Source organism: Fukomys damarensis, unplaced genomic scaffold (genome assembly GCF_012274545.1).
Source record: "Fukomys damarensis isolate Sample0158 unplaced genomic scaffold, DMR_v1.0_HiC HiC_scaffold_25, whole genome shotgun sequence".
Lineage (NCBI taxonomy): Eukaryota > Metazoa > Chordata > Mammalia > Rodentia > Bathyergidae > Fukomys > Fukomys damarensis.
This window is the reverse complement of record NW_022900937.1, coordinates 15,284,010-15,296,898: the sequence shown is the minus strand read 5'-3', so window position 1 is coordinate 15,296,898 and position 12,889 is coordinate 15,284,010. Positions and strand designations below refer to the sequence as shown.

The following is a 12,889-nucleotide window of genomic DNA, read 5'->3' as shown; positions in this document are numbered from 1 at the left end:
GGCTGTGGGCGGGGCTGTGGGCGGGGCAGCGGGCGGGGGAGAGAAGCGACCCCTAGAGCGCAGGACTCTTAGGCAGTTCCACCTTGAGCCACCAGACGTTTGGGAGCGGCCAGGCTGTGCCCGATCACTCGAGAGCCCCTGCAACGAGGAGGAGGAAAGATTCTACCACCGCTAAAAAGCGGCGCAGGTCAAAGGCAGGATTCCTTTTTAAATAATGGAATCTTTTTCAAAGTTTTTTTTTTTTTGCAGTTTCTGGAACATCGTGCTTCATCATATATAAAACCCAGACTGGGTTAAGAGTGAACCAGGCAATAACCCACAGATGGAAAAGATGCAATAGTGGTGGAAGCTGTCCTTTCAGGGTTGTATTGGCGAGCTCATTTTAATTTCACCCCCAAATCTTCAGAAAGTTTTAAAAGGTTTTCTCTATCGTAGAGCAAGAGTAGTATCTCCCAGCTCTGTTCTCTGATATCAGAGTCCATTTTACTCATTTGCTCTTTTTGTCTTCCCCTTAGCATAAATACAATCTCCTGGAGCGCAGGGATTTCACTAAATATCTTATCAGTACTTTGAAAAGTAGAAATTATACACTACTCAATTTCTGAGTCTTAAATCAGGAAAGTAGCAGGACTATGGAAACAGACACATTTAAGAGAGACTTAGGAACTGTGCAAACAGAATCCAGTGATTAATGAACTAGATTATATAGAGAGGAAGTGTCAAGGATGGTGGCCTCTAGAGATTGCTGCCTTAAATGATAGCTGTGGAGATGAAAAAAGAGGGAAGTACACACAATTGTGGACATCATTTTGGATACCCTGAAATTTAGAAATTTAGTTTATAGGACTCTGTATGGAGGTATTCAGCAGGCAACTACATTTATAGATAGGATCAGGGACGCCCTAGATTAAAGTTCTAGAATTGAGGCTCCAGACTATTGGAAGCCTTGACAGAAGATAGAATCACTTAAGTGAAACAAAGAACAGGTCCCATGCCAGAAGCTAACCTTCTTAGACTAGAAACAGGGCTGGTGCCATCAAACTTATTTCTCAGTAGAAACAAAACATCAGAAACTAAATCTGCAAGGAATAAAAAGAGCAGGACAAGAGGAACACCAAAAGAACTAAAAAAGGAGCAGTCAGAAAGGTAATGAGGAAAATGGCATATAGTATCCTGAAAGCCAAGGGGAAAAAGTGTTTCAGAAAGAAGGGTTGTTGAGAGGTTAAAGGTACCAGTGAAATGTGTCCACTAGATCTAACTGTGACTGTAACAGATGTAGGAGTAAAAGCCAATTGGCAGAGCATTCTCAAGTCAATGTGTGGTAGGAAAAAACGGGGGAAATTTGGCTTTGGCAGAGGGAAGACAGGACATCTTCCACAAGAGAACTTAGGATGGAGGGATCCATCGAGCATCCTTGATAAGAAGTGATGTCATTTTCATCCTGCTGGGCACAGTAAGAAGGCCCCATGACAGGACAGAATGAAGCTACTGGCCCTACATGAGCCAATCTGAAGATCCTGTCCTATTAGCACAGATTTTATTTGTGGTATAAGGTAAGAATCTTGAGGAAGCAACACTTAGAAACTTGAGACCAAAGTAACAACCACATACTCTTACAGTGAATTCAGCTTCAGCTTGGAAACAGTACTCACTACTGATTTTTTAAAAAACGAAATGTAAGAAGACACATTCCTGATGGCTTGAACACTGGCGGTACATGCATGACTGTCCCACTGGGTGACTTGAACCACACAGATGGTTAGCTATTTAACACCAGACGATGGAATTCAAATCTGAGCTCCCTGGCAGCAAGAATACGAATTATGGCCCCATGATGAACATGTTAAGAGAAAGACAAGGACAACATAAATCAGCCATAAGAAATCAAAGAAACTACTATTTACCTACCTCCAACCAGGACTGAGAGAAAAAAGGCAGGAAGCTATAAAAAAAAAATCTGCAAGTTTGAAATGGTTGTGGGATGAATGAAAAAGGCTGAGACTAGAAACAGGGCTGGTGCCATCAAACTTATTTCTCAGTAGAAACAAAACATCAGAAAATAAATCTGCAAGGAATAAAAAGAGCAGGACAAACAATTTAAGGCTGCAGGCTCTACAACAGAATAACTTCAGTGTATTCTGAACTAAGTATGAGTTCAGTCTGGCAATTTGTATGTCTTTAACTCCAGATGGGAAATAGTTTCTTAACATGTAACAAGTCTCCCATTGTTTGAATCATACACTTAGCAAATTTACAGAACCACATAAAAATATGCAACATACTTCAGAATCAAGAACATTTTCATTACGTACTTTTTATTTTAGATGAACATTATTGTAAAAAAAAAAGTTCACCTGGAATAAAATCCATTTTTTAAAAAACCACAGCATCAGTATCAGTACATAGTTAATGAATTGGCTTAAACAAGATCAACCACATGACAGGTCCATTTTATCTGCAGGAGCTTTTCACATTAAGCCACTGGAGAAAAAAAATAAAATATGTCTAAACATACATAGAAGGATAATTCTTGGGAAAAACTATATAGTTCCCATTGAGGCATGATTTTAGTCAAATAGTTTATGGTGTCTTGTATTAAAGGAACTGCAGTGTCAGCTGCAAACAAAATAAAACCTATCTGTAAGGCCATAGGAATGAACTATCATAATTCATATTTTTTAAAGGTTAAAAAAAAGTTCTACTAGATATTGGCAACAAGAAATGCAATTGCATATGGCACACATTTCAAATGAAGTAAAATCTGGAAATATCCCTAAAATAACTGCTCATTTCCATTTCTGTACATTTAGCTCATTAAGATTTTTTCATAGTGAACATGACACCCATTATTTTTATCAGTCTAAAGAAAGGCTAATCCTACTGTAAAATTTTGCTAGGATTTGAAATTTTATTAGCATATCCTATCTTTCTAGGTCCTTTTACATTAAAGGATTTCATTTTTAGACATTGCTCTGTGCTCTCAATGTAACAAAGAAAAAGGAATGATAAATCTAAAAGATTGCTTAAAATTTGAGATAACGTAATAAAATAATGAAATACAGTTTAAAATTTTTAAGCTTAGAAGCTCATTTTCAAAGATTAAGAACTACTTACAAAGGAGTCTAAATCATAAACTTAAAAAACAGGTCTGCTTACATGTATCATTTACTGATCACAGGAAAAACTTTATAAGCCATAATACAGATTTTCAGTAAAATGGTGTTATAATCTCTTAGAAACTTCTGCAAAAATGTATCTATATTGCACAGCTAAATTAATTACCGGGGCAGGGAGATAATACTTTTTTTTACACTATTGGAATAACATATATGTTCTACTCTAAATGAAGATATCACCTACCTTTTTCCAAGGATGCCTTCAATTCAAAACAAAACAAAACATATAATCTAAATTGTGTTGATGTTTAAAGGCTGGCTCACGGTTTTTATACCAGGTATTAGAATACTAGTTAGCTAAATGAGGTATAATTTTAAAATAGTCCTTCAAAGTAATGAGTATAGTCTTCTGAAAATTTATAACAAAGACTGCACAAAATGTTCATGTAAATAGTAAGAAACCCTGCAGCATCTGCTAACTGATGCACAGGTGGATTAGTCATAATCTGTCTGCAGTAAAATGTAGCTAAAATAAGTTCCCAGTGAAACATTTTACAATCAACTGATTTGCATGCTACTTAGTTACAGCACATTTTCATTGTCCGGTATCCTCAGACTCTATTTGAAAAGGTCTAGTCCAATCATCAGAACTTAATATACTGATAATAAAGTGCAGCCACTGAGCCACTAATACTGCTGCAAAAATCTTTATGTACCTTTATCCATAAGACCACAAAAATGTTCACAAAAAAACTAGATTTCTTCAGTTTCAGCAGGGAACAGACAGTTATCTGTCACTAAATCCATCTACAAATAGAAAAAATAATGCATTATATGTACATTAAGCAAAAGAAATATTTATTGGGTCATTTTACCATGCAGAAAGTAAATTTCCTATGGTCTTAGCTCAAATTATATACAATTTAGCAAAGCTAAATGTAAGAAAATAGCAAGGACAATTTATTTCTATATAACAGAGTGTATACTCCCAGTGTGCTGCTACTTCAAGGAGCACTTATAGACTCATCTAATTTTTACAGGCTCTTTCAAAGAGAAGTTCATGGAGACTAGTTATACCTACAGAACACAAAAGGAGAGTGAAGAAACATAACAAAAGCAAAGCGTTCTGCTAAAAAAAAATGTAGACTAACCACAGAACGTGTCAGTTTTGGTTTGCAGACAACCCCTGAGATAGAAACCAAAGTGTTAAGACACCAAATAGTCAGAGGTAAATACTAAGAGAATTACATTCATACATGGTGTCATAGCACTTGCCCTTTAGAAAGTACTTTATTACCAGCCAGAAAACTTAACTGCTTAGATTTTTTTCCCCAGGTAATTAAACAAGATGTTGCCAAGAAATTACTTTTTCTTTTCATATGTGCACCTACTCTGAAGATGGCAGACTTACACTCAACTTTCAACCACGGAACTACTAATTACACTGGGACAGCAATGAGTAACTTTCAGCTTATTTGTAACTAACAAAACAAACAAAATCAAGGAGGCTAAAACTTGTCAACAGTAAGTTTAGTATAGACATCAAAAATAGCTCTGGCATATATGTAGCCACCAAATTGTTTCTAAGTTTTAAAACAAGTAGTAAAGGCTGACTGATCCAAGCGTTTAAACAACAGATCCTAATGTGAAGCAGAAATCGTTGTGGTAACAAGCATTCCACCATTTCCACTTCTATCTTCTGTTCTGAACTAACTAGCATGGTAGCAGTCTTGGCAGGCATGACAGAAAGATTCATTAAAACAGAATTCACATTCTTAGTCACCTCTATCCTATTCCCTTCTGTGTTATGACACTGAAAGCTACAATAACAACAATGACATTATAATCTGAATTTGGCACATAAGTTGATGCTAACTGATTTTTTTTTTTTTTAAATGTGATAGTTTCATCTACAATAGGAATACCAGTATCAGTGTTTGAGGAGAAAGGCTTCAGCCCAAATGCCTGGACAAAGTTCTGTCACAATGCACCTAAACGGATGAAACTGGGCACTAAATATTCAATAAGTACTGTTTTAAAACTAAAATGCTGATCATATTTTCTCTAATTAAAAAGTCAAGACTTTTCCTAAAGGATATTCTAAGTCCACATATTTTTTTAAAAAATAGAACCAAAAATCATTATTTTCACCATCATTAGGACTATCTCTTGTCTCTTAAATTTGTATCAACAAGTTAATCCCTCTCCCTACAGATATGCTTTCTGCTAAAATCTAAATCTAACTTTTGTTAACTCTTACAGACAGGGATGTTGGTACAAAATGGCTATTACAACAAAACCAGCAAGCTAAAGGGTGAACCTAAGAAAAAAAATATATTCTGATGTGATGCTAAAAATAAAACTCTAAATGAGACAATTCTACCTATGCAAAATTTCAGTTGAAGAAGTTCATAAATAGAAACAGATAGCACTGTTTCAATGTGTTATTAGTTTTATATAACTAAGTAAAATATGCCAAACATGAGAAAGCATAGCAAATACAAACCCCTGGAAAAGTGAGATAATAGTATTTCCAAATGTCGTTTCTATTGATTAGGCAGAGGTGATATACATTTAAAAAGCAATTCATTCAGCTACCCAGATGACACAAAAAAATCAGGAATGAAATAATTAAATAAGAAATAATCTAAAGAAATAATCTAAAGAATCTAAAGAAATAAAGATATTGTGGCCTGTGATGAATAAACGGGCCTTCCCATTAATTTTTAAAATTGTCCTTTAATATATCAACCTCTGCTTAACGTTTTGTCTTTTAAACATCCCAAGTGTTCATATTTGTTTAGAGGTTCACGACACAAAAGTGCCAGATAGGAGTCTAACTTCACGCTGTCAGAGGAAAAAGCTAACGATGATGTGCAAAAGTGGAAAAGAAAAATAGCAGCTTCTGCAGCAGGCAGTAAAGAAAGGAAAAATCGGTTAGGTCTTGCGTGTGTCTCCATGTCATCGCCTCCGTGTTTGTAAAAAGGAACCTGTTCTTTTTTGAGGCCACTAGGCTGAAATTCGCTTGGTGTTCTATGTCAAGAAGTCTAAGTTCATTCGTGCTCTCCGCAGCAGCTGGGCGGGGTGACTCGGGTTGGGGGACCTGTGCTTTCAGGGAAGCAGGAAAGGACCCTCTGGGTGTGCTGCAGTCTCTCACAAGGAAAGAGTTCATCAAAGCAGCGAACAGCGGAAGAAGCTGGTCTTCTTGGATCGGTTTTCTGTTATTTTCACTGGCCCACCTGCTCCTGAAGAATTGCTGTCATTCTAAAAGATAAAGTTACGGAGGAAATGAAAGTTTCATGCTTTGACCAATTACCTAAAATATAAAAATAAGCCATACCATGTGAAATGTGTACTCGCTAGAGTATTATATTAAAAGGGGAACTAATCAAGCTCCAGTATTATCTTTCTCTTTGGAAATAGCAGATTAAAAGGACAAAAATGTTCTTAGGATAGCACTTTTATTTTAATAATATATTAGGTAGGAAGCTCGTATTTCCAGTTCAAAGAAATTATAACCAATGGAGTATAAAGTTTCAAGGGTATTGATGGAAATAATGCTAACACACTGCTAGAAACAATCCTATTTGAGACAAGAGTTGATAATATGATATATACAATTTTAGAAAGGACTCAGATTAAAAAAAAGTTCCAAAGTTCTCCTTAAAAATTCATCTAGATAGTTTTCCAATGTAAGAAAACTTGAGCAACTTTAAGATTATAACTACATATATAAATATCCGCTACTTGACATAAACTATACAAGTTTATGACAAAAGTAATTTGTGCTGTTATCATTTTCATTATTCTGATCAAAATTCAATTAAAGACCACTTGAAGGTCAGATGAAAAAGCTAAACTGCTACAGTTCTCAAATGGAATCCTAAAGAAACAGAAATAAGAATCAAAGTTCAACCCAATCAGTATCTGAGTCCCAAGAGTTTAGTATAAATATCAGAGTCATGCTTATCCTTTGTATCAAATGTCAAATAATATAAAAATTGTAAGAGATACAAACCATTTTTCTGTTGAGTTTTGTCATTATATCTCGTGCAAGTGTAAAAAATGCCTAAAGGTATAACAAAAAATTCATTACTGAATATTTATAATATTTCAAAATAGAAATTTTTATTATTTCAACATAAACATATTATCTTAGTTTTTAACTGCGAAAAGAACATAAATGAAATCAAAGTATGTTCATGAACAATGTAGCTTCTTTTCAATTATATAAAAAAATTTTTCCCAATATTATCAAGCTGCCCTTTCTCTGCATGCAAGACCTGGCACAAGTTCCTAATCTGATTCATATTATTACATTTTATAACAATATCCCAGCATAGGTTGGTTATAATGCTTGCTATCATTTTGAAAGTATCAATCTTCCTAATTTTTTCTTTTTTTTTGTTACCAGGGATCAAACTTGAGACCTTGTGCTTGTAAGGCAGGCAGCGAAATCACTGAGCTAAATCCCTAGCTTTTTTACTCTTATTTTATTAGTACATGTTTGCAGTACATAATGATTAAATTTTTGTGCTGAGTTACTACATGTCCATAACACATCTTAATTCTTTTTTTCATCCTCTAACTCTCTCAGCCCTCGCTATTCCAACTCTGGGGTCACCTTCACAATTCCTTCTTCAGTAAAATGAGAGCAGGGTAGAGGCTCTAAATTATTCTCACTCCACAGAGGAAGGCCCAGTGCCTGCTCTAGGAGATGTTAATAGCTACATAATGAATTAATAAGTGCAACTCTAAAATCTATCTTTACAAAAATCTCTGCCTTTTACATCTGACGTCTCCTGAGGTCATGTGTGAGCAGTATGATCTGTCTTCACACTCCCAACTCTCCTGGACACAGCTAAATTCCTTCCCTAGCAGGTTTCCATTTAGTTCAAATGTAAGCAGGGTAAATTTGACAAATGTGAGTGATGCTTTATCTATAGTCTTTTTTGATTCAAACCAAATTTTAAAAACCTATCATCACTTTACTTTTTTCTGCAAAGCCAAGAACTATTAAAAATTTTTTCCACTGGCTCCATGTTATATCCACCTTTACATAAGCCTTGTTGTTCCCAAGCACTCCTGATCCCCAAAAACTGTACAGGCAAAGGGTCATTTTCAACCCAATTACATAAAAACAATATAACTACTAGTATTACTCACTGTCAGTGTCTCACCATCACACTGGTCACCTGTCCATTTCTAAGTAAGCCTATCTGAACTTTTACGAGGCTACCCACACCAAAGCTCTGGGAAAACTGCTAACTTCTCTCCACACCTCTATGGAATAAGCAGCTCGGGCAACTTGCAAGCTCAGTGCTCCCTCTAAGCAGTAGCTGCTGTTAGGATTCAGGTACTTTCAAAGACCAAGCCTGCTGCACAAAGCCTTGGTAATGAATTCTCCCTGTGGAGTGATACTACATGGACCTTCTCTGTGAGTGCACTTTTCTCCAGCTCTGCTATTCAAGCTCTTTTACAGCGGAGGGAAATCTTCTATTGCAAGCAGAAGGAAGTATTTTTCCGCTTAACTTATGTAAATAAGTCAGTAGAGATTTTGTTTCCCAGCACCAAACCTGAAAAGATGAGTGCTGATTATTTAAAACAAAGAAAAAGTTCTGATTAGTGTCCACTGTCTAGTAAAGTAATTTTAGTCTCCAGTTTTAGATATTATGTTATGATAGTAGCCTAAAAAAAAAAAAAAAAAAAAAAAAACAATTTTTAGAAATTTAGAAGACCATCAGCATTAGTGAGCAAATTACATGTACTATATATATTAAATGTATTATTTAATGATCACTTAAAAGTGGTTTTTAAACAAAGAAATTATCCTCAACAATTCTGCCCTTCGTGAAAAAAACCTTAAGACTTTAAATATGATCTGGTTTTCTTTAACATCTAGCTTAATGAAAATTTATGAAAGTTATTCTTTGATAAACGTTTCTTATTTCTACTAAATGCCACAGTGTTACAGTGTATCATGCTTAATGTACTTCAAATGTATACATAAAGGGAATCTGTTCAATAAGCTAACAGTTTGATTCTCTGTTGAGAGAGTACAGACATAGAAGCAATTTAACTTGTTTGTTACTGGCTACTTAGGGTGACATGAATGATGACAAATGAGCAGAGGACACTACTTTCTAGTCTAGGATTTCTAGCTTCCCAAACAAAGGACTATAATGAACTTAAACTGAACTTCTAGCCTCTGTTCAGTGACTCTTAATTGAGCAATCTAATACTGACCATGTGGCGGCTGGATGCTCGAAGTCCAGCAACCAGAGTCCACATACAAGTCAGAAGACACAGAAGTGCACAGAAGGGAAGCAGGTCAACAAAAAGCTTTACCAGGGTTAGGGATTGAGTTCAGTGGTAGATCACTTATCTATCAAGAGTAAGGCCCTGTCCTCAGCATCAATCAATCAATCAATCAATCAGTAATCAATAACCAACTAACCAACAACAACAAAAAAAGGCTTTCTCTATGTCAGAAAATATCAAGGCTTTGAGAACCACTGGTCTCACTATCTAACAGGTCACCAAACATTTCCTTACCTCTTCTACATTCGTACTGGATTTTGCACTTGTCTCCAAGAATTTAATCCCATAGTCAATTGCTAACTGAAAGGCAAACACAGACAGTAAATTCAGTGAAAGTGGGTTAACATATAAAGCTTTTTGTTTTTTCAAAGTCCTCAAAGTAGGCTATCTATATTACAACTACTATAATTCTCAAATTTCTTTGCATTTTTCTATTACAATTGGAGTTTAACAATTTAGCCAGAGGGCCGGGGATTTAGCTAGGTGGTGCTGCCACCTGCCTCACAAGAGAAAGGTCTTGAGTTCAATCCCAGGTACCCCCCACCAAAAAAAATTGCAGTACTCACTGCTTTGAGTTCTATTAACTATTAATTTCATATTCTAAACTCTTCCATATTATCTATCTAATCTAAAAGGAATCCCTGGTTCCTTTATAATATTAAAATTAAGTGAATGTCTTTAAGGAAAAAAGTTTGCAGTTAGGTAATGAAAAATGCATTTTGTAAATATTACTGAGAGAAAGACCAAAGAAAATTCTAAAACTTAAAAATTAAAAGCTCTGCCACCTGCTTCACAAGCATAAGATCCCAAGTTTGATTCATGGTACCAAAAAACAAAAAGTGAAACCTCTGAGTCTACTTAGAAAATGCCATAGGAATAAATATGTATAAAAATGTGAATTTTTTGTTTGTAGGACACAAAACAGAGAAAAGCTATAAATGACACATCTATAGCCTGATCAGTTATAAGTTTATCCATAATGACCTAAATCTAATGAATAGTAAAATATCCTTAGGAAAAAAATTCAAACGAGAAATGATTACTGTCAAACTTCACCTATCCCGTTATTTGTTTTGTTTTTTGTTTTCAAAGAGAAGGAATTATTTTAAATCCAAAACTGGGCTTTTCACATAGATCTGGAAGAAAGAGCTTGACCTCTAACCTGCAGAAATCTTAAAGAACTAATTTGTATCTCCCAGAAAACATTAGCAAATTCTTTAGGAGTGAGTCATGACCACACAGTATACAGAGTTGGATTCAGAATACTAATGCACACTATTCAAGTATGAATTACATCTCTTTGCTACTGGTATTCAATTGTAAAGGATTAGAATATAGATATTTTAAAATGTAAATCAACAAATAATACTAAGAAAATAAATGTTTAACGCCAGTCCATTGGAACCTTTATCCATTCAGTTTAAATTTACCTTCTCCCCTCTTTCTTTTGACACTTGTCTTTTGTCATTCATATCACATTTGTTACCCAGGATCATTCTTTCAACATCTGAAGAAGCATGCTGCAAGGAGAAAATACTATGCTATAAAAACAGTCGCAGAAAGACCATGGTTATTCAGCAGGAAAATCATAACACACCAAGGTGCTTCACATAAAACAAATAATCTTTTGTTCAACACAAGGTCTGATTCAGAGAAAAGTTTAAAGATGGGAGGAGGGAAAATGCAACAGCTTAGACGTTTCACAGAGCCTATACACACTTTTATCCCAAGGGCTCACAGTCATTCTTTTGTTTTGTTTTTTATCACCAAATAACAGAAATAAAGCTTATAGTTATCTAATAGCAAAACTTCCAAATATTTGGGTCAAACACAGAGAAAAACTTAGTATTGAGTGACCCAGTGGAAAGAGTATTCTGGATTCTAAACAGTTTAAATATTAAATTTATGTGGGCCAATTTAAATATATAAAAATTTATTTCAGAGTCAAATTTCTTTCTGAGTGATCAGATAGTTACAAAACTTTAATACCATTTTTCTGGAATTAAGCCAGACTTCAAATATTTAAAATGAAAAAAATGTTGGAAAAAAAGCTGCCAAAGATATATTTTTGCAGAATAGATAGAGCCTGGGAGTCCAGTGTTTTAATTCTGGATCTCCTTTTTATGTTTTGTTTTTTTTGGCACCAGGGATCAATTTCAGGACCTTGTACTTGCAAGGCAGGTGGTGGAACCACTGCGCTAAATCCCCAGCCCTGGATCTCCTTTTTAAAGGGTATACAAACATTGACATATCACTTCTTTCTGATCTGAGTTTCCCCATGTGTATAAAAGGGACTTGGACTAAGTTATTGTCAAGTTCAAGCCTGAGTTTAAAATTCTGTGAAACAGCTCCTCTGGGCTGGAGATTTAGTTTCAGTGGCATCACACCTGCTTTGCAAATGCAAGGTCCTGAGTTCAATCCCTGGTACTGCAAAAACAAAGAAACAAACAAAAAAACAAATTGAAACAGCTCCTCTGTCCACACCACATGGTGGTCTGGGTGGCAGCAACAAAGACCAGTCCCTTTATGGAAGGAGCAGGGGCCCAGCCTGGCCCTGCCACACTTCTCAGAGATGGGGGCCTCTGGCAGAGCCTTCTACAAGCGCACAGCAGGGTCTCCTCCAGCACCACTGCTTTCTTCCATCCATACCTCTTCTATGTTTCTTATCCAATTCTTAATATTGTCAAAGGATTTTTCATTTGTGATGTCATAGACCAGCATAATCCCCTATAAGAAGAAACAACAAAAAAAAGAAGAAACAAAAGTCTTATATAGCCCTTTATACATTTATAATTATAGTAAATAATGTCATGTATCCCTTCCAGAAACCTTTTGTTAGTCCTTTTTGGACCCTTAAAAAGGGATTCATAATAAATTTGGAAAGCAGAGAAAAACAAAAATAAATTATTCCATTGTCTCACTACATACATACATACATCAATCAATCAATCAATCTGTTAAGATCTTCACTGTTAACCTTCAATGAATTAGATACTGTGGAAAAGCTGATACATCCTTTCTACCTGACCTCACAGGGTAACAATCAGCACCAACTATATAGCTGAAGGCAAATTAAAATTAAAACAGAGATAAAGAGTGAGAGGTGCCAGGCGTGGTGGCGCACATCTGTAATCCCAGCACTCGGGAGGCTGAGGCAGGAGGATTGCTGTGAGTTCGAGACCAGCCTGGGCTACATAGTAAGTTCCAGGTCAGTCTCAAATACATAGTGAGACCCTGTTTCAAAAAACCAAAAAAAAAAAGAAAAAAAGAGTGAGAGGAGAGGTAATCACTTCTATTGTCCATTTGTTCATTCTAAGTAGAAATTGTGCCTTTTACTGCTCTACTAAGACTGAGACCATTCTGGGGCAGGGATTTAGCTCAGAGGTTCTGTCGCCTGCCCCGCCTGCCTCGCAAGCCCAAGGACCAGAGTTCGATCCCTGGTACCAAAAAAA

At 35.7% G+C, this 12,889-nt stretch overlaps 1 protein-coding gene across 1 annotated transcript in view; it reads right to left on the bottom strand.

Moving 5' to 3' along the window:
* Positions 1-2,323: 2,323 nt before the first annotated feature.
* The window catches only part of Rab8b (RAB8B, member RAS oncogene family), a 74,257-nt gene continuing 63,691 nt past the window's right edge, over positions 2,324-12,889 (bottom strand). Inside the window, exons 4-8 of the mRNA XM_010641210.3 lie at positions 12,087-12,164; positions 10,868-10,957; positions 9,672-9,737; positions 7,135-7,185; positions 2,324-6,380 (exon numbers count right to left, since the gene is read on the bottom strand). Of these exons, the coding sequence (XP_010639512.1) occupies positions 6,288-6,380; positions 7,135-7,185; positions 9,672-9,737; positions 10,868-10,957; positions 12,087-12,164 (378 nt within the window). The 3' untranslated portion in view covers positions 2,324-6,287. The remainder of the gene's footprint in view (positions 6,381-7,134; positions 7,186-9,671; positions 9,738-10,867; positions 10,958-12,086; positions 12,165-12,889) is intronic.